Source organism: Leptidea sinapis, chromosome 9, assembly GCF_905404315.1.
Source record: "Leptidea sinapis chromosome 9, ilLepSina1.1, whole genome shotgun sequence".
Classification (NCBI taxonomy): Eukaryota; Metazoa; Arthropoda; class Insecta; order Lepidoptera; family Pieridae; genus Leptidea; species Leptidea sinapis.
The window spans coordinates 2,913,811-2,941,577 of record NC_066273.1 but is presented as its reverse complement, the minus strand read 5'-3'; the positions used below and the strand labels follow the sequence as shown (position 1 = coordinate 2,941,577).

At 34.6% G+C, this 27,767-nt stretch overlaps 2 protein-coding genes across 2 annotated transcripts in view; both read left to right on the top strand.

Annotated features, from left to right (window-relative positions):
- Nucleotides 1-23,485, top strand: part of LOC126965998 (serine/threonine-protein phosphatase 2A catalytic subunit beta isoform) — a 30,111-nt gene extending 6,626 nt beyond the window's left edge. The window contains exons 2-7 of the mRNA XM_050809861.1: nucleotides 6,822-7,031; nucleotides 13,858-14,162; nucleotides 16,692-16,877; nucleotides 18,134-18,187; nucleotides 19,571-19,654; nucleotides 20,363-23,485. Of these exons, the coding sequence (XP_050665818.1) occupies nucleotides 6,822-7,031; nucleotides 13,858-14,162; nucleotides 16,692-16,877; nucleotides 18,134-18,187; nucleotides 19,571-19,643 (828 nt within the window). The 3' untranslated portion in view covers nucleotides 19,644-19,654; nucleotides 20,363-23,485. The remainder of the gene's footprint in view (nucleotides 1-6,821; nucleotides 7,032-13,857; nucleotides 14,163-16,691; nucleotides 16,878-18,133; nucleotides 18,188-19,570; nucleotides 19,655-20,362) is intronic.
- LOC126966023 (lysozyme-like) overlaps nucleotides 1-27,767 on the top strand; it is a 302,967-nt gene that overhangs the window by 173,213 nt on the left and 101,987 nt on the right. The window lies entirely within an intron of this gene.

Genomic DNA, 27,767 nt, shown 5'->3' with positions numbered 1-27,767 from the left:
TTGTGCTTGCTGCAGAAGTGGGCTATTAGCGCTCTTTATAACCTCGGTCCTATAGAAAAATTTAAAGAAATCAACATTTTGACTGTTGCATCTGATAATGTTCTGTATGTTCATAAGCACTTTTAAGGAATTTGCTAGAAACTGCGATGCTATGCCTACTATTCGGCCTTAAGTCGAGTTAGTAAGTCTTACAATGGGCGTTGTGTATGCTTTTACAACATGATCCCAGATAATGTACAAAACAAATGTGTTACGAAATTTAAAAGATTATAGTATAATATAAATGCTTTTCATAACGATACCACGGACTGGGAATGAAGCGAACACCCTCAGGTTCTTTAAATATAAATGTTTATTGTACGATATTACATTGTCATCCATATTTTTATGAAAAAAAAAAGCCTGCCGAGTTTCTTGTGCCCGTTCTTCTCAGGTCTGACGCGTACTATTTCGAATGGGTGGGAGTTTATGACGTTCAATAAGTGATTTTGAATAAAAATATTTGAATTTGAAGAGCTAAATTTCGGAGTGCTAGACTGGAGGCGAGTTGCTAGTTTATTACTAAGCTGGGTCAGCTGCGCTGTACTTGTTAACACACTAACATGTTTTATAAACCAATTAGGGACGTGGCTTAATAGTTTTGTTAAATAAAATATTTTCGCGTTCGCCTGCGGGAAGGGAAATGAACGCATAATATGTTATCGTTCACTGAGCTAAAGACTGGTTCTTTGGGATGTTATATTGGTAGCGCTTAGATAGTTCTATTTGTTACAAAACATTTGTGTGGTAAAGGTTACTATAACATAAATGACTTCCTTAATGATACCACAGATTGGAAATGGAGGGACAAATTTTTTGATGAAAAAAAAGCCCGCTGTGTTTGTTGCGCCCGTTCTTCTCAGGCCTGAGGCAATAATTTTGAAATGGGTGGTAGTTTTTTTTACTTTCAATAAGTGATGTCACATCCTATTTTGAATATTCACATCACATCATATTTTCTCCACATCATTTTTTCATATCCTGTGAGACTGTATATGATAACAACTCTTGAAAATCACTTTCTGATCAACGAAAAAAGTTTTTCATACCGAACCTAACATCAATTTCAAGCTATGGTCGGACCCGGAATCTATTGCTGTTTCTTCTTTTGAGAACTAAATCTACTTTTGCCTGAACAGCATCCACGTCTTCTTCGTCGGAACTCACATTTGAAATGAAACAAAAACAGTTGCAGCGGACGGACTGCTTTGCCAAATTGTTTTTTTTTTAATGTTTTATTCAAAAATTGGCTCATATGGCTTTATATCAAATGAGTAAAATAACGTCGGTGCTCTATTCAAACGGATGTTACCTCGACCCGTATGTTGTAGGACGCGGGCCTTGATTAAGTATGAGTGGGAAGTTCGTACTAGTATATATATCGTCTGGGGTTCCACGCGGTAATATGTTTCTGAATACTAAACCTACTCTGGCGTTTTGGTTACCAATAGCAACCACAATAAACAACCGCCACTCGTAACACCACAATAACAAGTTAACTGTGGTAACAATTACACTGAGTATGTCTGAATATAAGTATGACGTCACGTCCTTCCTTCATGTTCTTGAATAATTGACAAAAATATTTTTTTACCCCCTTATTCATAATAGTCCGCTAACTTTAAACAGCCGCTTAGGAATGTTTTTACTCATTCTGACTTAGGTCAAAAGAGGAAGACAGAGTGAGAATTAGCAATGCTTTAAGTTTTTTTTTTTAAATGTAAATAAGGGACAAGACGAGCAGGACGTTCAGATGATGGTAATTGATACGCCCTGCCCATTACAATGCAGTGCCGCTCAGGATTCTTGAAAAACCCCAAAAATTATGAGCGGCACTACAACTGCGCCTGTCACCTTGAGGCAAGATATTAAGTCTCATTTGCCCAGTAATTTCACTAGCTACGGCGCCCTTCAGACCGAAACACAGTAATGCTTACACATTACTGCTTACTTACGACAGAAATAGGCGCCGTTGTGGTACCCATAATCTAGCCGGCATCCTGTGCAAAGGAGCCTCCCACTGGCAAAGTTAGCAGACTATTATGAATAAGGGGGTTAATATTTATTGAAGTACTACTCCGAGAGCTAGATGGTGTTGAATTCGTAATTATAAATAATAATAAAAACAAATTAACCCTAAAATGGTTATTGTTATTGTTGAATTATCGCTTATTTATCCAGTTTATTTCAAAATACATGTAAAAATCAGCTGTTACTTTACTCAATAATGAAAATAAACAGAAATAGATACAAGTACCTCTTTTCATAAATGTTATTTATAGGAATGTTGCATGGCACATAAGATGGAGTTGAAGCACAATATAAATATAGTTAGTGAACTGAGATCAATTTTATTATTCTAAAATTTTTGTCCGATTTTTCGTGTACGCAATTGGGTGCTGACACGTGGGAAATCGCGGGAAATCGCTTGTGTATCATTCTAATTGGTTCACAAACAAAAAAAAAAGTGTGTGTACTTATGTATGCACGCAAGAAGTTATACTTCTTTGGCCTAACGAAGCAAAAGTCATTAGAATCATTTATTCCTCGTGCTATTCTACGTTTTTAGAAAGAACGATTTTGTAAAAATCTTGCAAAGATGGCTTTGACAAGTAATTATTAAATAATGAATACGGCTGTATGGGCTTGAACCCTTTGCCTGCCCTAAAAATGGACGGAGAATCCAAAAAAAAAAAAAACGAATGACGTAAACGCCAGAAAATTTTAGAAACCAACTTCAACCTGTTTCTTTTGTGTTACAGTGGTGCGCGCATCTTAAAATTTCACTCACATTTTATTTCATAACGCGCCTAAAAAAGTATAACTTCAAAAGTAAAATAATACACTCAAATATACGTGTGCGAAGTGGCGGGCGTACCCTAGTATAGTATATTTATCCACAATTTTTGGTACCACTGCTATTACCCTTAAAATATTTACCACTTGTGCAAAAAGCATTCATAATAATATTTTCTTTGATTGACGCGAGTGTTACACATTAAAATAAAACACCTTTAAAGGATTAAAACGCGTGTAATTGTAACGGTTTTACATTAGATGTTTGCGTAAAAGTTACATTTTTATAGTTAACCCGACATTTCAAGACCTTTCCAGATCCGCAGTCCACCTGAAAACGAGATCTGGAAAGGTCTTGAAACGTCGGGTTAACTAAAATAAAAATGTAACTTTTACGCAAACATCTAATGTAAAACCGTTGTAATTACACGCGTTTTAATCCTTTAATAGTGTTTTATTTAAGCATTCATAATATTTCGTATTCGTACACTGCAATTTCGGGGTAGGTTTATTATTAAACCGAGCTCTCGGCAAAGGAAAGTCTCATAAATGAACTGTTGAGTGCTCTTGACAACAATGCAGGTCGTATACGGAGCGAAATTCCGCAGTGGAAAGAGGCCTTTTGGGAATTTATACTGAACGACATTTCTTCGTTATTGTACCTTGTTATTTATATCAAGTATCATGGGAGGGTTATTGATAAAAGTTAGTGAAGAAAAGTTTATAGACTGATTGTGGATTTTAAGAAAAACCGATTTTTTTTAAATGAAAATAAGGGACCAGACGAACAGGACGTTCAGCTGATGGTAATTGATACGCGTTGCTCATTACAAGGCAGTGTCGCTCAGGGTTCTTGTGAAACCCAAAAATTCTGAGCAGCACTACAATTGCGCTCGTCACCTTCAGACATACGATGTTAAGTCTCATTTTCCAGTAATTTCACTAGCTACGGCACCCTTTAAGCTGGAACACAATAATGCTTACACATTACTGTTTCACGGCAGAAATAGGCGCCGTTATGGTACCCATATTCTAGCAGGCATCCGTGCAAAGGAGCCTTCCATTGTTAAAACACCTCCCACTGGTGCTCTGATATTGGTTTTGATTTCCAATTTCACCAAACAAGAACGGTTACGTGCTGTTGATATTTAAAAATTGAACGGCGCCTATTTCTGATGTGAAGCACTAATATGTAAATATTATTGTGTTTCGGTCCGAAGGGCGCCGTAACTAGTGAAATTACAGGGCAAATGAGAATTAACATCTTATGTCTCAAGGTGACGAGTGCAAGTAGTGCCGCTCAGAAATTTAGTCAGCTGAACGTCCTATTTGCCTCGGCCCTTATTTTCATTAAAAAAAAGTGACCTGAACACGTGGGTATTCCACTTGGAGGGACATCAAAGGCATTGATTGGCACGAGCTGATAGACAGATCACAAGGTTGACTGCATCTACTATTACGATTATGTTTTATGTTATACGTATGTAAGGCAATTTCCTCTCTAACATCAGACGATGCGATATCTAGCATTATATTATTAGAATTTAAAAATTAAACTCATATGTGCTTTGATTTTGTGTGGATATGGTCTGATTTATAAGGTTAGAACGTAGGCTAATTTTTGCGCGGACTCCTACGTACCAGGGGACAGAATCGCGGGTGGATGCTGGTATTAGGAATAAGTCTCGTATAATAATATAAATTTTAATATAATGGGACTCTTGAATTTATACTTAAAATTTCATAGTAGCATATCATGCATGTAAGCAATTTTTCTTATAATTAATGCCAAATGATTTGCTATTTTAATGCCAATTGTTTCAACAATAATTATGTTAATTGGTAGTAGATATTTTACGAAATTAGCTCATGAGAGCTTGAAAGAAGTCATTACGAAGGCTACATTTAATGAAGAGAAAAATTATACTTATTTTAATTTTCCTTCATAATAACTTACCTAAAGTACTTCCTCTATAAGATAATGAGTTGAAATAGTAATAGTATGTACATAGGCACATAAGTGAATTTGCTAGAAACTGTCATAACCATAATGTTAACACCAGGAACAGACAAACTTATAATGCCTACTACTCGGCTAAGTCGAGTTGGCAAGTCTTCTGTGGGGCGACGTATATGATTTTACAACAGGATCCAAGAAAATGTTCAAAACAAAAGTATTACGTTATTCAAAAGAATTGTTAAAAAACGTTTGTGTGGTAAAGGTTACTATAACATAAATGACTTTCTTAGTGATACCACAAATTGGGAATGGAGCGACCGTCCTCAGGCTATTAAATAATAAGTTTAATGGTACAATGTTACTTTGTAAACATATTTTTTGATGAAAAAAAAAGTCCGCTAAGTTTGTTGCGCTCGTTCTTCTCAGGCCTGAGTCATTCATTTTGGAATGGGTGGTAGTTTTTTTGACTTTCAATAAGTGATGTCACATCCTATTTTGAAAAAAAATATTTGAATTTGAATGGATATTTTAAAAACATGAAATGGTGAAAAATGGTGGTTGCATCCTAATTTGTATTTTGGCAATAATGACTAATGTAAAGTTCTAAATTTGAATGACAAAAATAAACTTTTGGGCACCGCGCTTGAAACGTAATTGCGGGTATTTAACAAAAGTTCTTGAACATAGTGTAATGGTATCTTTTGAATATTCTCAATAATATGAACAACAATAGCGTGAAAAAAATGTAAATTTATTCATATCGGTTTTATTGTCAGTATTAAGATTTTCCTTGATTAAATTTTAACAAATTATTTTACTGTTCTAGGGGTTAAATAGTACAATGCAAAGTGACTTACAGCTGCTTACACATAACACATGAGTGTAGACATGATTCTCTTGAGATTCTGTATGAAGTTGTCATTAGACAAAGTACTTTATAGAGAATAACTATTACGGCAGTTCCCAACATACTATCTACAGATAGAGATAAATTACTGCCTTGTACTGTTAGTAAGTAGCTTTCAATAATCTAAAGATGTCCCAATATACCCGATTATTCATTCTTATCGCTTTATATTGGGAGGCGTGAATTGCAATTTCCATACAAACTTTTATCGCTGGTAAGCTATACGTCCTCCCATTGACAGACAGCGTGTATGGATAAGATGAGTTACCGTCGATAAGTTTATTGGTACAGAAAATTCAACGATAGTTACGATTTTTATTTCAAGTAGGCCGCAACCGGAGATAGGCTGATTATTGGGACATATTTAGACATATTTATTGTTATGTATTGAGTCCATTTCATATATATCGAGGAAATATGAAAATGGACTCTGAAAATTCCTACAAAGATATAAATATTTTCACACTATACAGTAATTAGGTTTTTAAATATACTATCACACGTTCGAATCAATTAGAAACAGGTTTACTTTAATAAAATTATTTAAATGGGAGCCTTAAATGTTGACAGGCAATGAGGCGTTTTGTAATTTCAAATCACATGTTTCCGTTTTAATATAAATGTAAAAGTTGTAGGGATGTACGAATAAAGATTAGCCTATAGGCAGTACGTATTTAAATCATCATCTTAGCCGGAAGACGTCCCCCAAAGATTGCCATGACGATCGGTCCTGCGCTGCCCTCATCCAACGTATTCCGGATCAGAATTTGACCAGATCGTCGGTGGGGGCGCCACCTTGTGGGGGGCCTACCATCACTACGACTTCCGGTACGTGGTCGCCATTCGAGGACTTTATTGCCCTAACGGAAATCTGCCCATCGAGCTACGTGCCCTCCCTCCCTCCAATTCAGTTACGCAACCATCTGGGATATGTCGGTGACTTTGATTCTCCTATGGATCCTATGATTCGATCTCGCAGGGAAACTACGAGCTCTCTCCATTGCGCAGAGCGACCACGAGCTGATGCCCATCCCAGTTGGATTCAACAAGTGACCTCTTTCCCGAAATTGGCCCTGCCCAACTAGATATTTAAATAATGAAACTCAATTTTACTTCCAGGCAAAGGAGATTCTAACAAAAGAGTCAAATGTGCAAGAAGTGAAATGCCCCGTGACAGTATGCGGGGACGTTCACGGCCAGTTCCACGACCTGATGGAGCTGTTCCGCATCGGAGGCCGGTCGCCCGACACCAACTACCTGTTCATGGGGGACTACGTGGACCGCGGCTACTACAGCGTGGAGACCGTCACACTGCTCGTCGCGCTGAAGGTGAGCAGCAGCCAACGGTACAGGGCACCAGGGATAGAGATGGGAGACCATCGAACGAATGAACGCACAGGATGCAGGCTAGATTATGGGTACCACAACAGCTCCTAAGTCTGCCATGAAGCAGTAAGTGTAAGCAATATTTTGTTTCGGTCTGAAGGGCGCCGTAGTGAAATTACTGAGCAAATGAGACTTAACATCTTATGTCTCAAAGTGACGAGCGCAAATGTAGTGCCGCTCAGAATTTTTGGGTTTTTCAAGAACCTTGAGTGGCACTGCATTGTAATAGCTAAGGCGTATCAATAACCATCAGCACGTCGTGCTCGTCTCGTCGCTTATTGTCATTAACAACACACGTATATTTTTAATATTACGTGTCCTAAATGATAAACAAATATGACGGTACAGGTAACCAGAGATAATTCATAAAGGTGGGCGACCATGGAACGACTGAACGAAAAGTATTGGGTACAAATAATACGACTAGGTATTTTAATCTAATATGTAAAATTCTCGTGTCATGGTGTTAAACTTTGAACCCCTCCGAAGCGGCTTGACCGATCCGACATGAAATTTTGAGTGCATATTGGATAGGTCTGAGAATCGGACAACATCTATTTTTCATCCCCCTTAATGTTAAGGATGGTCCACATGAATTTTTTTTTTAAATTTCTTTGATTATGAGTCAACATTAAAAATAAAACTTCAAATTTTCACCCGTCTACCATCAACAATTACTTTGGTATCGCGATTTTAATATCGGCAATACAACGTTTGCTGGGTCAGCTAGTAATTTTATAAGATGCACGATTCCGATGATAATCATCCTTTCCGACTCATGTGCTGTAATATAAGAGAAGCGCTCGGTTGTCGGGCTACAGATATATAGATACAGTCTCTCTGTTTCAGCATCTGTGAGCCAGCCTAGCTGTAACATTTTGTCTTCTTTTTTTTAACATGTTCGTGATATAAGACGTCATGTAATTTTTTTTCTAGTTCCATGACTTCATCAATTTTAAAACTCATTATGTTGCCAACACGTGACTTGAATTGTGCCCATATTCATTGTGTAAGGTTTATTTCATAATGATAAGGCGGAAGTGTGTTTAAAATTAATATTGTAATGTTTAATATAATAATGTTAAGTTAATATTTAGTCCTCATTGAAACAAATACGGGTAGAATAAAATTTAAAACATGCTTTCATGAATTTATTAACTATAACTATTGTGCCGTTTTATGCCTTTTTTTTAAATAAAAACATTATATAATTATAAATATTACCTCGGTGTTTGTTCTGGATAAACGTTGATTTTTCTGAGAGATAAACTTTTTAATGTAATATAAATTGTCATTTTTGTTTACGATAGCGCAATAAATGAATATTGTATTTAACCACATAAATGCTAGTAATTTTATACTTATAAATAAAGCAATTCTTGCGAAATTATTCCCAAACCATTCCAATACCGTTTTCATTTCTTCCGGCACTCCCGGAGTGCAAAGCCGTTATTTTTATTTTTATAATGAACAGTTCAAAGTTCAAGTTTAATAAAAGAAAATCTTATAATTACTTACCGTATAAAAATTTAAATAATACTTTGTACTTTTGTTAGTTATAGATATTTAGATTCGCCTTCTCCAAGTTTTAACAATACCTAACCCTTATAAAACAATGAAAATCAAACAATTTTATGAGCCATTTTTATAGAGTAATAAATGAATCCGCTTCAAGTACCTTTGACGAGTACGGCTTCTAAAAATAATATGATTAAACGCGTTACTTAATACTCACTCTAAGAGAAACTGTAACATCAGAATGATTTGTTCTAATGCTGTTTCATATTATGGGTATGTTCCGATATGCACTGCGACCACTGTACAGTGTGATGTCAATTTAGTATACTGTGAAGCCGTTCCTTTATAGCCAGTTATATTGGTTACTATTTAAAACGGAACGCAATCCCGTATACTGTCAGCCTCATATTTTGACGCAGCATTCAAATGAGTGTATTAAAGTTTTCTAGTTCACTAAAAAAAAACTGTTGTTGGAGTACTGTTAAATTAAAATTATTTGGGATTAAAGTGAAGGTATTCAAATTCAAATATTTTTATTCAAAATCACTTATTGAACGTCAAAAACTACCATATTGTTTGAAAAACGTTAGGCACTCAAGTGGTTTTGACTGATGAAAGTACTGCGAGTACCTTACCTCGAAAACTCCAGTGTTCACAGTAGAATATGGCGGCGAATTATGACGTCATATATTTCTCTAGGGTACTGCGGCAGTATACTGGCAGTTCATAACGGAAATAATTTTTTGCAGTGATAGTACTGTGCAGTGCTCGCAGTGCATATCGGAACATACCCAATATTAAGTATGTTTTGACATTTTCCTACTAGCCTAGGGAAAACGATAATGCCAAATGTAAGTCATGCGAAGTGCGCGTGTCAAAGCGCCGTTACTAAATACCAAGTATATCTAAATGTCCTTTTTATGATTATTTTATTGCAACACATATTGTGGAGCCTTACACAGGGGTCACTTGATGGTAATGATCATAAAAATCTTAATAAGAGAAGGTAATAGAAATGGTATTAGTGCAAATTCCTTGCGAGACGACTATCACGTACATAATATATTGGCTTCCTTAGATAATTTATACGTTTAGATTTACCCCCTTATTCATAATGGTCCGCTAACTTTAAATAGCCGCTAAGGAGTGATTTTTCTCATTCTGACTTAGGTCAATAGAAGAAGACAGAGTGAGAATTTGCAATGCTTTAAGTTAGCAGACTATTATGAATAAGGGGGAGAGTCTCTTGCTGTTAGACAATCGATAAAAACAGGCCAGGAATATTAGTTTAGTGTGCGTGACAAGCTACGTCTTACACTCGCGATTTGTATGACACTTTGTGTTAGTGTGCGTGAATTGCTCTAAATAGGAGTTCTAAATTAAATTTTTTTGACGTTTTCACAGCTGTCGTAGTCTATCTAGACGAGTAACGGCCGTTTTCAATAAAGTATCTCTAGTTACGGATACATTGCTGTCACCGTTTAATGACGAGATCTATCCATAGTGATGTCCAATATAGTTATATGTCGATAGGTAATTGTAATGTTAGTAAGCGTAAAAGGATAGATTTGTCTACCTCTAGTAACTTAAACTAAAGATAGATAGGTTATACAAATGATTTAAGTTTTCTTTAGTGTTAATTCCGCCAATTTGTGTCTTTAAACAATTCGACACGTGTTTCGCCTTTACACGAGGCATCCTCAGGACGTGTTGTCTCGCCAAAATCTGCAGTCTCGTGACAGATTTATAATTATGGATTTCCGCAAAGTAACGCCTACTTCAATAAATTTTCTGATAGATAGGTTATTGAAAACAGCCGTAAATGATATAAGATTGCTACGTACTACTTACTACGTTATCGCGCCAACTGAATGCAGTCGGGGCCGGAGGTGAAAGCGGCAACATCTCCCCCCGCTTTCCGCACGACTCGCCTCGCGCGCCTGCATTGTAGTGCTGTGACGTCATTGTCAGTTATCGTACGCTTACCGTGCTATCGCGAATACTGAAGCTGCGTTCTCGTGTTATTTTATTTAATTAATGACTGATCCGAGTTCATCAGGTTCCGTTCCAAAAAAAAACCTAAGCCCTTGATTATATATATTATTTGATTATAAAGATAAATGTATACACTTTTATAATAAAGTTCCGGCCACTGTTCCTCTGTCGTAAATCCTGCTAAGAGTAGCAGGTAATCAGAGGATTATCTAAGTGATCGGACAGCTAACAATGACAGTATTACATTGTATATTTTATTAAAAACAGCTCAAAAAAAAGAATGCTGGGAGCGTTTCTTGCGACGCTTCTTCTCCGTCGGAGTGCCATTTGTTTCCGAAGCGGCGGTAGTGTTAGAAGTGACATCAAAACTAATTCTAAAGGAATCTATTTTGAGAAAATAAATGCCTTTTAAGATTTCCACCTATCATGCTCATTCTAAGTTCTTCGCGTTATAAATAACATTTAATTACCACCGCAATCTGTATTTTTTTAGTCTCAAGCAGCGATAAAGTCTAGGAATCAATCCCGCCAACGATCCCGTCATGGCATACGGTAATTCAGAAGAACATAATAATATGATGCTTTCAGGAGCGTGTATTGTTTTTCAAGCAATGTAGGCACTGAAGATCTACATAGTAGTTGAGCTTTGGAATATGCAAAGATTGCTAGGACTCTAGTATCTAGTACTACTTCGAAGTAAATCCATCGAACAGCATTATATTACAAATATTGCTTAGTAGATAAAATTATTTTTTTATAATCATGTGTTGCCTTCAGTAAGGAAGTACACGGGGTTACCATTGATCGGGCCGGTCCTAGTTACCATTAACCATTCGTCTATAACCATTACAGGACCGGCCCGAGTTACCATTTTAACCATTATTACCAATTAATAGTAGAGATCCGCGTACTCACAAGTAGATCCATTAGTTATAGTTATTTAGCAAGTGTCATAGATTAATTTAGTACCTTAAGTTAATTAATATATGACATAGCGTAAGGAATATATTTAGCAGTGGGTGTTCAATAGAAGTTGGGTTATTAATATTATATTAGTATATAATATTGACACACTTTTTACACAAATTATCTTGCCCCAAGCATTTAATATAGCCTGTGTTATGGGTTACAAGACTATGATATATTTAAAACAATATACTTACTTAAACATACATAAATTCATATAAACATACATAAATACATTTAAACATCCATGAATCGGTAACAAACATCCATATTCATCATATAAATACTTGCACCTACCGGGATTCGAACCCGGGACCTCTAGCTTAGTAGGTAGGATCGCTAATCACTCGGCTATACAGGTCGTCAATAAATAATGGAACCAAATGAAACTAAATTATCTTTAACACTAATGCTATATTTATGTAGGATTTTTACGAGGTAGGCACTGCCTGATTGCCTATATGATATGCACCCCCCTGGTCATACTTTCATCTTAATCGCTAGCTGACGAGTTCGTTTGCAGGCCTGATAAAGTTGCCTGTAATATCGTATCTCTTATATTATTATCACACTCTATATACTTTCATCGTGTGCTATCATCACTGATATCTCATTATTTAGAAAACAAGATTAAAATTATTTATTTTGGTGTTGTTAGACCAACTTTGTGCTTTAACGTAACTTTAACTATTTACCGGAAATAGCGTTTTGATTTTTATATATAACCCAAAGTGGACCCGGCAGACGTTGTGCTGTACACACGTCTTAAATTTGAACAATCGGTCCAGCCGTTAGGAGGAGTTCACCAACATACACATGAGCAGGAGAATAATATATTAACCAATCTCAAATTCACTGGAACATACAAAAAAAAACATCAAAATCGGTCCAGCCGTTTAGGAGGAGTTCAGTTATAACAGACGCACAAAAGAAATATATATTTTAAGATAACAATGGAAACAAGTATTATTACTTAATAAATGACCTAACTAACAATCTGGTTAATTTATCTGTCGTAGAAGTGGTTGCCAGAGGTTTGCCATCAAACTTTAACTAGTAAACATTTCTGGCATGTCGACATATTCTCCTATAAATGTGTCCTTGTGTCCTGTTCTTAACTATACAGTTATAACTGTTTAAAAGTTTCGTTTGTAATTGTGTAGTTTTCACTTTTGGTTTAAGATATCTTTGTTGTTTTTTCGTTTTGCATTATTGTCCATTGTAAACATAATTGGTATTTAATTTATGGAATTGTTTTCTCTTCATTGTAATAGACTCTTTTGTTCCTGAATAAATAAATTACTTGCTTACTTACTTCACTGCTTCCATACGTAATGCGCGTGCGAAAAGAAAATTTCCAAAACAAGCAACGACAGCATCATGACGTACGGTATATTACTATGGGGTCATACTGCTGACATTGATATAGTGTTTGCACTGCAAAAGAGAGCTGTTCGTGCTATATATCAGCTTGGTTATAGACAGTCTCTCAAAGAAAAATTTAAAGAAATAAATATTATGACTGTTCATTGTCAGTACATTTATGAAAATTTAATATATTTTCACAAAAATCGTCACCTTTTTGCTCTTAATTGTGATTTTCATTATTATAACATTAGAAATAAGGGATTGCTTGTAACTAATTCTAGTAGGCTTCAAAAGATACATAATAGCTTTAAGGGTAAATGTATACACTTCTACAATAAAGTCCCAGCCACTGTTCAGGCATTCTATAAATAAATTTAAATGTTTTATAAAAAAATAGCTCTGTCATATATCCTATTACTCCACTGCTGAATATCTAAATGATTGGACAGCCTGGGACTAGATAGTGATTATTTTATAGCGATAGAAATGACTGTACAATATTGTATATTTTTATTGAAAAGAGCGCCAAAAAAAAAAAGAATGCTGGGAGAGTTTCTTGCGCCGCTTCTTCTCTCTCAGAGCGCCATTTGTTTCCGAAGCGGTAGTAGTATCCAGTAGTATAAGAAATGACATCAAAAAGAATTCTAAAGGAATCAATTTTGAGAAAATAAATGCCTTTTATGCCTTTAATGATAGCAAACATTCCCAGAATTCATGGTTTTCGATCTATTTTTTAACAATTCTATGACGTATTTCCTCAACTCCATGATGTGATGTGGTTTTTCTTCGAATTACTTGCTCGAACGAACATGTAAAGCTGCACTAACAGATTCTACATTTGATTTACTCGAGCAGTAAAGATGAATCCGGACGATGATTACACCAGAGTCGCAGGTCATTAATAAATTGTTGTACATTTCAGGTTAGGTATCGTGAGAGAATAACAATACTCCGCGGCAACCACGAGTCGCGTCAGATCACTCAGGTGTACGGGTTCTACGACGAGTGCCTCCGCAAGTACGGCAACGCGTCCGTGTGGAAACACTTCACCGACCTGTTCGACTACCTGCCGCTCACCGCGCTCGTCGACGGACAGATCTTCTGTCTGCACGGCGGGCTCAGCCCCTCCATCGACACCTTGGACCACATCCGAGCGCTGGACCGCGTGCAGGAGGTGCCCCACGAGGGACCCATGTGCGATCTGTTGTGGAGCGACCCCGACGATAGGTGAGGCACACCTTCAAATTATATATCATAGCACAATCTGAGTGACGAAACGAGCAGAACGTTCAGCTGATGGTAATTAATATACCCAGCCCACAATGCAGTGCCGCTCAGGATTCTTGAAAAACCCTAAAATTTTGAGTGGCACTACAATTGCGATCGTCACCTTGACGCATAAGATGTTAAGTCTTATTTGCCTAGTAATTTCACTAGTTACGGCGCCCTACAGACCGAAAACAATAATGTTTACACATTACTGCTTCGCGGCAGAAATAGGCACCTTTTTGATACCCATAATCTTGCCAGCATTCTGTGCAAATGAGCCTCCCACTGGTAAATCTTCAGTTTGCATAATTAAAAGTTTTCCATAATCACTTTTTGTAATCTTTGTACTGGTCATAAAACTTCCTTCTTTAATATTTAATTTACTTTGCAAGCTGAAAACCTATGGAATTCTCTTCCCACTGGAATCAGAAAGGCAAAACTCACCAATCTTTTAAACCACTGCTCCTTAAATATTATTTATCACTGTGACAAATTTATTAGTAATTTTCTTGTTATTTATTTTTAAATCACTGTATATTTATTTTTAAATTATATGTATATCTATAGTACCACCTACTCTTATCTTATCAATTAAAACTATTTCAGTTTAGCCAGTACAGTTTGCCGGGAAGAAATTTGTCTTAAGTGATAAGGCCACCTATTGTTTGTCATGCATATCAGCTTGACATGTGTGTATTTTCTTGTTTTCCCAGTGAAAACAAAAAAGAAATCTCTTCCAACTTGTGTTTACTTGTCAGTCCTTCCATTTTGAAGTGAAAGGTATTTCAATGGCTTTTTGAGTCAAAGTCAAAGTTGTTTATTTGCCAAAAACATTCACAAGTAAAGTTGTTACAAATTTAAGACCAGGCACATGTTTCGTCTTGACAGACATGCAAATATTTTTGTGGTTTCATTTCGCAATATTATAAACCTAACACAATCAATAATTACTTCTACATTTAATTTGACCAACGTAAAGCCTACTAAAAGACCCTACAATACACATTTACAATAATAAATGAAATGCTATGAGATAATGTAGTAAAAATAATCACAACAAATTGTAATATTTTTGGTAAAAATAGTATTGGTGCCAGTTACCACTTCGTTTGATAATATTCATTTATTGAGTAAAAACATTTTTTTTTAATAGTGTTAATAATTTAAATTTATTTAACATTGTCTCCTCTCTTATCTCTTTTGGTAATTTATTAAATATTTCTACACACATAGCATGGAGCAAACCATAACACTGTCAGGATAACTATTTCTTTACTCTTACTTACGGAAGACATCTAAACTGTGGAAACCCTTGTAATATATTCTCAAATACATCACTGAAAAATATGTGACATCTATGGCTAGCACATCTATTTTTATCAACAGCTCCATTGAAATGAAATAAGGTCATTGATAATGTGAGGTTGAGGACTCTTTCATGTTCCCGAAATACACATCCTATTTATTGCTTGAATTATTTTAAACAACTGCTTTGGGTCTTCTGTATAATGTGAGGTACATTATTATGTAAAGCAGTTGTTTTTAGCGTCCCTTACCGGAAGGACAGCCAATGGGAACCCTGTTTGTTACTAGGACTGCTGTTTCATCTGGCCAGCATTCTATGCAAAGTAGCTTTTCACTGGTTACTTACGTACTTTTCTTTGGTCTTTGAAATTAACTTACTTAAATATCTTTCATATTTTAAATAGGGTGGGTAGTTGGATCATAATTCATAATAGCTTTAATGGTAAATATATACACTTTTATAATAAAGTTCCAGCCACTGTGCACACATTATCTATAAATACATTTACATGTTTTATTAAAACGTGGCTTTGTCGTAAATCTTACATAATAATACATAATAAAGTAATATCTAAGTAATTGCACAGCCTGGGACTAGATTGTGATTATTTTATAGAAATAACAATGACGGTACAATATTGTATATTAAAAAGAGCCCAAAAAAAGAATGATGGGAGAGTTTCTTGCGCCGCTTCTCCTCTCTCAAGAGTGCCATTCGTTTTCGAAGCGCTGGTAGTGTTAGAACTGTCATCAAAAAGATGTATGAAAGAATCAATTTTGAGAGAAAAAAAAGTGTGTGCGTGTAATCTTTACGTGCGATTGAAGTAAAACTTAATTATAATTAACTTTAGGAATAATAATTAACAGAAACAAATATATACTTTTTTGTTATTGAATTGTTTCTTTGTTGTAATTGAATATTAACGAATATGGCTCTATGTGCTCGGATCTTTTGTCTGTCCGATGGACGAAGAAAAATTAACGAATGTCGCAAACGTCAGACTGAGAACTCACAACACTTGGAGATTTTCAGAAAATAATACTGAGCAATTTGAAACAATTTTTTTAAATCATTAATTTATAATGGTTGAAAATTGTTTCAATTGACTTTTTTCTGCCGGAAGTAGTAACGTTACGTCAAAATCAAAAGTATGTTCAATAATGTGAGTGTTATGTTGACAGAGGTGGATGGGGTATATCCCCTCGCGGCGCGGGCTACACGTTCGGGCAGGACATCTCGGAGACGTTCAACCACAGCAACGGCCTGACGCTGGTGTCGCGCGCGCACCAGCTGGTGATGGAGGGCTACAACTGGTGCCACGACCGGAACGTCGTCACTATCTTCTCAGCGCCCAACTACTGCTACAGGTATCAACAACTACACCGGCTGCTGTATTGTCAAATCATGTTTATACCACACCTGCTTTTTGGCCAGAGGATTACTATAGAAAACCTTTACCGTGGGTCAATGGCCAGAGAAAATTTCAAATCTTCAACACAGACTTCTGACACGATTCAGTTTCTAACAATTGACAGCTTTTAAAGTTTAAAATTATTTATAATAACTGTCAAACAGACATTTTAAAATTTTCCTGTTGAAATAAAATAATTTTCATCGTGGGTGTAGTATCTTAGAGCATTATTTGTCACTCGGTCATTTATCTGTGATTCCATTACTCATAAGGAATCACTATTACCAATATGAGTAAGAAATTTAATCAATAATTTAATTCAACTCTGCTCTCAGATTAATAGGTAATCCTGCACGCTACCTACCTAGTTTAGCGACCTATTAGATATGGAATATCCTTATTTATGAGCATAACTAGACTAGTTTATTTCTTTAATGCGCAGATTGTATTTTTTTATAGATTTTTAAGGATAGATTTCCAAAAAAAATAAAAAAATATTAAATCAGGCGAGAATCACAAATTCAATTAGTTGAATGTTGGTAGAGTTGGATTGTTTTTAGTTGTTAAACTGAGGATTGTTTTGTTAGTCTGAGCCCCATTTTTATCAATCTAATATATAAAATTCTCGTGTCATGGTGTCATGGTGACATTGAACTCCTCCGAAATGGCTTAACCGATTCTCATGAAATTTTGAGTGCATGTTGGGTAGGTCTGAGAATCGGACAACATCTATTTTTCATCCCCCTAATTGTTAAGGGTGGTCTACACCAATTTTTTTGACATTTTTTTTTAATTTGTTTGATTATGAGTCAGTCTGATTTTCACCCATCTACGATCAACAGTTACTTTTGTATTGCGATTTTAATATCGGCAATACAACGTTTGCTGGGTGAGCTAGTAATATTATAAATTTACTGTTTAATGATGTTATCTCATCACAATAATTTGTGTCCTTGTTAAGTAAGTTAGTAGTTATTCATTTTACTATTAAAATTCATGGGTTACCATAGCAACCACATTGATCCAATGGTGTGGATTGTTTTGTTAGTCTGAGCTCCATTTTTATCAATAATACTATAAATTCATCCATATGAAGTGTAAGTAACTGGACCTAATGTAAGTTCGGACTAAGGCAAAAATAGAATGTAGTTATAAAAAAAACTTAACTTTCAGTATTGATTTTAGATTTAATTTTAAATTAATTTGTTACAGATGTGGTAATCAAGCGGCTATTATGGAATTGGATGATGCACTAAAGTATTCATTGTAAGTACAACTTATTAACGCTGAGAGAAGAAAAAAAATAGAACGGTTATAGAAAGTGAACTTTATAAATATGAAAGATGATAATATTCTCTCACGTTATAAATATATAAATTTTATTAACTTAAATACCAAACTGCATTGGAAACTTATGAATTTAATATTTAAGAAGCTCCGCTATAAATAACGTAACACATGATGGCCAGACTGGCCGGTGACGTCGGTCATATACAAACATTAGACACAGTTTACAAGCGGAATGATTATAAGCGCAAAGTGATGACCTCATATTTGATGTATATCAAATTGAGATACGGCTGGTGTCGTACTCACTGTGGATACTAAAGTTTATGACCGCTTGTACTGTGTTACACTAGATTTATATTATACTAGCTGATACCCCGCGACTTTGTCCACGTACGCACAGGACACAGCACGAACTAACGGCATTTCATTTAAGTTTTAAAATAACAGAACACTTCTGACATAATATACTGTCGCGATACTTTTTGTAAATAATGATGTGTTCTTCAAAGTCGTAGTAAATTGTTTTATTCTATCATCAATACTTTTGCAGTACACACAGGATGTTAAGAATATTTTAGATTAATTTTTTTATACCTTGGGTAACATTATTAGTCTTTATTTAGGATCCCTAATTTATTTTAAACTATAATATAGCCAAAGTCAACTGAAGATAATTAAGCTTCCCAACAGTGAAATAATGTTTGAATCAAAACCCGGCAGCATGGACATGTTTTGTCAAACAACTTACAACATATTGCTTACACCCGTTCTCAATATTCAGTCTACCTCTTACTAGAGATAAAAATCGTAACTATCGTTGACTTTTCTGTCCCAATAACCTTATCGACGGTGGCTTACCTTATCCGTACACGCTGTCTGTCAATGGGACGACGTATAGCTTACCAGCGATACAAGTTTATATGGAAATTGCAATTCCCGCGATGCGATAAGGCGATAAGAATGACTTATCGGGTGTATTGGAACAGCTTCACATTATTGACTGCTAATTACTGACAGTAGAAGGCAGTAATTTATCTCTTATCTGTAGATAGTATTTTGGGTACGGCCGTTATTGATCTATAAAATAATTACTGTACATATTGTAGGTATTGTTGCAATTACTTTTTTGGGCTTTTACATATTGACATATCGCCGATACGTCGTTTTTCGGACTTTACAAGGAGTTTTATTTATTCTCTTTATATAAAGAATACTTAAAATGTTAGGAATACGATCTGCATGCAATGTTTTTTTATAGACAGCTAATCGACAAAGAACAAAATAGGTATAAACCAAGTTAAAGAGTATTGTTAATAAAGCTAATAGCGCACATATTAAAGCGTGTATTATTTGTTTCAGCCTACAGTTCGACCCGGCGCCACGACGCGGTGAACCTCACGTCACACGGCGGACACCTGATTACTTCATGTAGGCACCGACGAGGTAAACACTTTCTACAATTTATTAAGGTTAAGTTACAGTTAATGAAATCAATTAACCCATGGATGCATTTTTAATATTTACAAGTTTATGAAACACAAGTACAGCTTTACAATAACAGAACGTTTGACATAGCTGTGCTTAAAATAAACAAAGTAAATTAATAGAAGTTTACATCAATCTACCTAAATAAAAGTAGTATGTACTTTTGTATTGATCACTAGCCTGAAGGAGAATCTGTTATATACATATTTAGAGTCTGGTAGTTCAGTTCACCTGTTACTATAACATGTTTATTTACTTTTTATATTAGTCAGTTAATATAAAAGCCTTATAAATCGCCATTTTTTTACTTTATTAGTAATTTTTTAATGTAATATAATTTTTAATTTGTGAGGAATTGGTGTGAAACTCAACAATTACTCCTTCAATTAATGTTATAGTGTTTAAATGAAACACCTTTTTAAAGGATTAAAACGCGTGTAATTGTGACTTTGTTTTGACATTAGATTTTTGCGTAAATGTTCGCAGTCCCCATGAAAACGGGACAATTAATTTAAAAAGTGTTTTATTTAAATGTTTAACACTCGAGTTAATCAAAGAAAATAATAATATTACAGTGTGTGATATCCAAGCAAGATATATGTTATTATTGTTGTTCTATTATGTGTTGTGTTTATTCATTTTGTCTTAATAAGCTAAATATTTCAGCGGAAACGCATTACGTGCAGCGGCGGCGACCCAGGCTACGCTAGACCCCGCCCCCCACATGTATAACCTGCTCTATTGGTTCCTGGTCAGACACACACACACACACACCACAACATTACACAGAACACATCGTGCTTTAGGGCCACTACCAACGTATCTACGCAAATCGGCTAGAAACATTATTGTATATTTACGGATCGGCTAGGAACATTAATGTACCTATAGGAGTTTCTAGGGATATTAATGTATCTATGAGGATCGGCTACGTACATTAATATTCCTATATGGATTCAGCTAGGAACGTTAATGTACCTATACGAATTGCTAGGGATAATAATGTATCTATAACTGGATTGGCTAGGAACATCAATATGCCTATACGGTTTGGCTAGGAACATTAATGTATCTATATTGATTGGCAATGAACATTAATATACTTACTTATATGAATATGAATTGCTTGTCTAGGGTTGTTAATATATCTATGCAAAAAAAAAATCAAAACAAATGTATATATTATGCAGAACTACTAGGGACACCATAAGAAGTGGCTTGTAACAATAATGTCGCTATCTGAGACAGTGCGGAACACATTGCTATGAGAATTAGCTGTGATTGGACTCTGGCACCGTGGTTGTGGATTTAGCATTACTGATGATTGATACTCTATCCACAAAGAAGGTCGTTTATGTTTTTTCCTCCTTATAAAGTTATAACAGCTTCATGTGGAGCTGTTTTAGTAGTTTAGCTGATAGATTTCTTCTAAACCACCTGGACAGACTTAAGACAAAATCAAAGTGACAAAAATCATTTTGATGAAACTTTACCAAATAAGATTTTAATCGAACTGTCTGTGTTCATCCGTTTTTTTGTTTTTATCAACAGAAGCTGCTTAACTAAAATAGCTCCATGTGAATTGTTACACTTTTTCACTGACAATTTAGTGAATTTATGAAAGGCTATTTGTAATAATGATAATGTCACATAATATTGTCTCTCACTACACACGCCTCAGCTCGCTTTGTTCTCAAGTCATTAATAATATGTCGTCGTCCCTGACGTTTGAACGATAGTTCGTACCGCCGCCTTAATTTAGTCAGTGTATTAATTACGTATAGACCACAAAAAGTGTAAAATAATTTGTTAAATAAAACTGGTTTCTTTATAATTATGATTTAAAAATAATTTATAATTACTATCATTTTTTATCTTAAACTCTGAGATTAGTTGTATTTAAATTGACTAAGGAGATCTTGTTAACCCTTTAAATTTTATATGAATAGACTATGCTTTCTTTGAACTATATTTAGAGTAAAATCAAATAGTTCGGTTACTAATTAATTATTGAGGTAAGTTATTGTGTTGTAAATTAGTTGAAGTGTCATTTCCTTAACTGGCAGCAATTGGACGTAGTTCCTGAAAAACGTTCCAAGCCACAAACATCACATTTTAAAGAATTAGTGTTAAAGTTTTATAAATATTAGTGTATTCCGTTTATATGGTTTGGAATATTCAGACATGGTGTCATTTAAAGAGTGACAGTAGTGCTGTCATTTTTTGTCAGTCAGTCAATATGAATCACGTGACCAGTTTTGTGTTCTTAACTCAATTTCGACATGATTGTGGTTTGGAACGTTTTTCTGGAATTATGTCAAATTTAGTGTCAAATATTTTCTTGTATGTGTATTGTGATTTTTTTAATGTTTGCATTATATGGACATGTATAAGGTTTTATTATAAATGCGGCATTTATGTACGGGCCAATGAGGCGGCGGTACAATGCATGCTGATGATGGTATGTTCATTGTAGACGACTTCGAAGCATCTGTAATACAATATATATTTGTTAACAAGTAGACAACATTAAATAACGTGCATTTCGCCAAACTTGGTTTTATTTCGCACCATTTGGGCGACGATTTAATGGACATACCACCATAACAATGATCTGGTTCACAAAATGGGGAGATTTTGAACATCAAATGTAGCTTGTTTGTTTTAGTTCGCGGGGTCACTTTATTAAAATGAATAGTGTAAATGTCTTTTTTATTTTATTCCACTATAACAAAGGCATTTTCACTAGAATTAATTTTATTGAAAAATTTAAGATGTGCAGTGTTGTCTTAAAAAAAGATTGTCATATGTTATACATTATTTTTTTTATTTTTAACATTATTCGTAAAAACTAATCAATTTCATGTCGAAATTTGATTTTTATCGTCTATTTCCGCATTTAAAGTAGTGAGGAGACCAGTTTTTATGGAATAAAGTAATTTAAATGTGCGGAGCTTTCGTATTTTTTTATCTTCATCAATTTTAGATTAATGTGTAGATACCGAACAAGACCACGCGGTTCGTTGTTAAATCTGTAGCGTGTACGTTGAATGAATACTAAATGTGTAATGAACAAAATATGTACAGCTTTTTATATGAAAATGATGGGTTGAGGGGAGAGCGGGGCTAGTCGTCACCGAGCCGGCGAAACAAACGCTGTTTCATTTACAGTAACTTGTTCTTGATGCATTTTTGTTTACTGACGGGAATAATTCCGCGGGAATCGCTCCGAAGGGACCATTCCAAGAGTCAGTGCCATTTTCTAGACGAGCCGAGGGCTTCGGTTGACGTTTTTACATTTCCAAATTTGCACTTCTATATGAAAGAGCGTGTGTACAAAGATAGTCACCCACCAAACACGTCGGATGCCACACGTTCTTGGTATAAGTATTAAGTATGTAAGTTATAGGCAAAATAAATACTAAAAAGAACAAAAAAATATGCCGAGCTTCATTTGTATGAAATATTGTTTTTAACTTGTGACGCCGTTGCAATAAGTTGGATTGCTTCCGCTAGCGTTTCATATGCCTGAAGCTCGCTCTGTAATATAAGGCTTTTCTGGCAAATAGCAATGGCAGACCTAGCAATGGATATATCTTGTATGAATGTGTGCGAGAGAGGCGTGCGAGCGTGCGAGGCTGGATATGATAGTTATATTATATGTATACTTGTTAATAAAATTAGACAGTTGACCCTGTCAACCGAGTGTCGAGAGACCGGCAAACATATTCTTACAGCTCTGTACTTTGCCCGTGAATAGGAATTAGATAATAAATACAATTAATTATACATGATCTTTTATTGTTCCCGCCGCCCACGTGACCCCTGGTGTGTAATCACTCTTACCTGAGTATATCATAAGGGTGCAAAATAATTTTTTTTACCGAGAATGCGCTTTTTTGAATACAGAACAAAGTGAGGGATTCTTTAGTAGAATCCTGAACGTATCGAGGGATTCAAAGTACGTCGCCCGAGCCAAAAATATATTTTATTGCGCCCGAGACTTTTCATCACATCTCATATTTTATTGTAAATTATTTAATAAAATAGTAACAACTAAATTGAAATAAAATATCATCTATTAATAAAACTACTTAAAACTTATATTTACATTTGAGACATATTCGCAATTATGAAAGTTATTTCTTAGATTTTTTTAATCCTTATCTAACGTGGTAATTTTTTGTCACACAACATAGTTGGGTAATAAGTTACTCCATTTTTGTTCTGGGATATCTTGCTTATTATGTTCCATATCATTATTTTATTATTATTTATTGATCTGTTCATCTATATTATTTAAATAAATTCAATAATAAACACAGTTTTAATGGAATATCTTTAATTTGTACGAAAATACAGACTCTCAAAAATAATATTTATTACAAAAATAATAAGAAAAACCTTTAGGAATTGAATCAACAAAAGATAAACTTATAGAAAAATTAAAGTTAGAGTTACTTAACGAAAAAAATTGCATCTTGACATGTAAACAAAAAAATAGTAATTTTTTAACAAAATTTTTCAATCAATTTGGTTTTACATCCACATATTTGGTATAAATTTTTAATTAATTACTAGAAAGTTTGAGACATGCACGACAAACATTCAGTTTTGTATGTGGAATGAGATTGCAAACAAATTTCTGACATTGGTAACAATATTTCGTGCATTTCCGGTCATCTTAAGTGGATAGAAAGCGCAGCGTTTAGATTTCGCTCTTTTAGCTTCAGGCTCGCCATGAACTTCTGGATTAGAATAAGAATACTGAATATCTGGTCTCTAAGCTCCTTAGGATATCTTTGAGCTTTTTCTGTTTTCCACGCAAAAGCTGAACCTTTTAAACCCGGTAAGTGGCGCACAATGTTTTGTGCTCTAATTCGACCTTGAAGTGAGATATTGCTTGTGTGTGATCTAAAATGTAACTATGCTATATTTGGACAAAACAACTACTAAAATAATCAAACCTTGGACGGGATGTGTGCCTGTAGGAAGGAGAGGAGATCGCTGTAGGTACATCATAATATCTACTATTATAATTATGATATTTAATTATATTAGAAATTTACCGAATATTGGGTATAATTCCAATAAAACTCCAAAAACTGCGCACTCAAAGAAACAACCGCTCAATACAGCTTACGACAAGCACCACTACGTTCCCGCGCAATTTTTTGTAACCCTTTGCATGGAGTGTTCTAAACTGTCTGTCCAAAGTTACACCTACATTATTTGTCAACAAATTCAAAGGGAAATAGAATAGAGAAACATCTTTACAGATGGTTTTTATGCTCCATCACCATAAATTTTGACTAAGGAGGAGTCTAAGCAAGCAATTGTAATATTCAGACAATCAGCAGAGGTAGCTTCTACAGTCTCAAGATCTGGATATCCAGAATAGTCAAATGACATCGTTTGATTCGATTTTGATTCATGTGTTCGGCGAAGTCAGGGACATGAGAATTTGTGCTTTTTGTGTCAAATATGACTATGAAATTTGCGTTCGAGTCTCCAAAGGTGATAAGGAGCAGTTTATTTGTCCTATTGCTCCAATTAAAAAAAGGAGGTGATGTAGATTTAATTTTTGTTTCATTATTTTACTTATTTTTAAAACCGGGTAAAGGCTCCCTACTTGGGGGGTAGTCCACCCAGGCGGGACATATTAGCCGAATGTCACTTTGGTATAAACCGTTAATTACTCTTAAACTATTAATGATGCGTCAAACTTTATTAAGATAAAATGTAGCTAAATAATGCAGCTTAATATAAAACTTATGGAAAATAGCGATTTGTAAGTAAAAAAAGAATTATGAGTATTTTAGTCGTAGGCGGGTATACTCTCCCGGACTCCCCCTAAGTCACAGCGGGAAGTCGTTCGTCACCTGTTTTTGTATAAATGTTAATCCAACAAATAATTATTCTAGTCGACAAAAAATTGTTATTTTAGTGGTTGATATTACACGAAACAATAATTATAACAACAATGATTACACGATATGATTGATTTTGAGAGATGAGATTTCCCGCGCATTTTTAATAGAAGAAAAGGGAGTAAGAAAAACAAGAAACATTGTAATAATAATTTTATTGTAATACCTTGATATATATAGCCTTTACCATCCCATTTATAAAAATATTAATTGACTTAGAATTAGTTTACAAAAATAAATATTGTTACACATTTTTGCATCAGAATATTATAAGATATTATTTTGGTTGATTACTTACAATGTGGATTCAATAAATAAATAAAAATATAAAGAGAGTACCTACCTACAGATTTTATTCATAAACAATCACTCCGCGGTCCTTCACATGTTGTCTTACTACATGTGTAGTCCGGTTAAATACTTTACATTTCTAACAAAAAACGACGACATGGAAAAATAGCACATAATATGTATCGTTATTGTACCTATATGATGTTATTTATCTGAGACGGACACTGAATTGTTTTTTTATTCTGTATCTATTGATCGTAAGCAAAGCAATATGTAGCGTTTTTACAGAAAGTGTCATAAAATAAATTAATCTTCTACCTATTTATACTATTTACAAATACCCACAAAATATACCTATAAGATATTAAATGTTATTTTCGAAAGACATATTGTTCATGTATACCTCAATATATTATGTAAATTTTAAATATTATTTATTAAAATAATTCTAAGTTCTCTCTCGAATAATTATTGTAAATCTGACAGACACCATAGTGTTAATTCTAAGGTCTAAACCAGATGGTGGCACGACACTACATTAAATATTATGATGAATGGGCCACCATAATGTACATCACCAAATATTATATCAGAGTTAGTGCTGTGAAATAAACAATGACCTGGATGGAATGAACAATACCCGCACAAATTACTAATGTACAAAAAATAATAACTAAATAGTTGATAAAAATTCCATGTCGCGGGTAACAGGGTAACCCTCATCACCATATTCACATATTATTTATTATTTGTTAATACCGTTGATCTTCATCCAAGGCTGTATACTTACTTCATCTCGCTGAAATAATTTTCTCGCTTAAAAAAATACAATCCATTCTCTTTCAAAATATAGGTACTACTGCATCAGCAAGACGTTTCAAAAAGATGGCCATACACTGATCAGCAGTTACAGAAACAGCGCAACAAATCTGAACTAATAAAACCCTTGAGTATAATAACCACAACCTCTGTCAAAATACTAGCTAAGGAAAATAAAATAAATAACATTTATGTGATAAATGCATTCCAGCTCCCAAGTCATTAACATTCCTATATCCTATTAAATGTGTAAAAAGATAATTTTAATGTCATGACTTCAACGATGTGATGACAAACTATAATTACTGTGCTGTACTCGGACAATAACAATCGACGTTGGCTGAATGCGCACAATGCGTAGTGCCGATAAAAAAAAGACAATCGAAGCAGCTGTCACAAATTTTGACATATTTGATCATAAAAAAAAAAACATATTAGTTCGTGCGCCGTTATGTCAGGCAATTAGATAAGTGCAATTGCTACGATTCTCATTTGAGTCGTGCAGTGCTAGTCGACGTATTCTGCTAAATTTCGCTGCATATCAACTGCACGAATTGATACCATATTAAAAAAAATCCCTAATAATGCACGAAAATATGAATCAATGAAGTATTTGGATAGTCAACGTTGAAAATATTTAGAATGGTAATTATAGAAATCGCGTAGATTGACAATTATTGTTTTTACACAATATTCTTGTTTGATCAAATGTTTTGGTGCAGCTGATGGCATCGTTGCCAATGTTAAAATATGTAAATTAATTTAAAAGACGATGGCGATGGACCCACATAATTTAAATTTAAGTAAGGATCGTACAAGTACAAATTTATATTAATTATAAAGATAAGCATAAAGAAATTATTAAAATTTATTAATAAATAAGTCATCTTGCTCTAACGGAACATTTTGCACAATTATTGACATCTACATTTTTTTGTCATGACAGCTCTTGTCATTATTTGTTTGGATTTTCCGACTTCTGGCACCATCTACCTATTGGTACCTACTCAAATCAGTAGTAATTTACAATA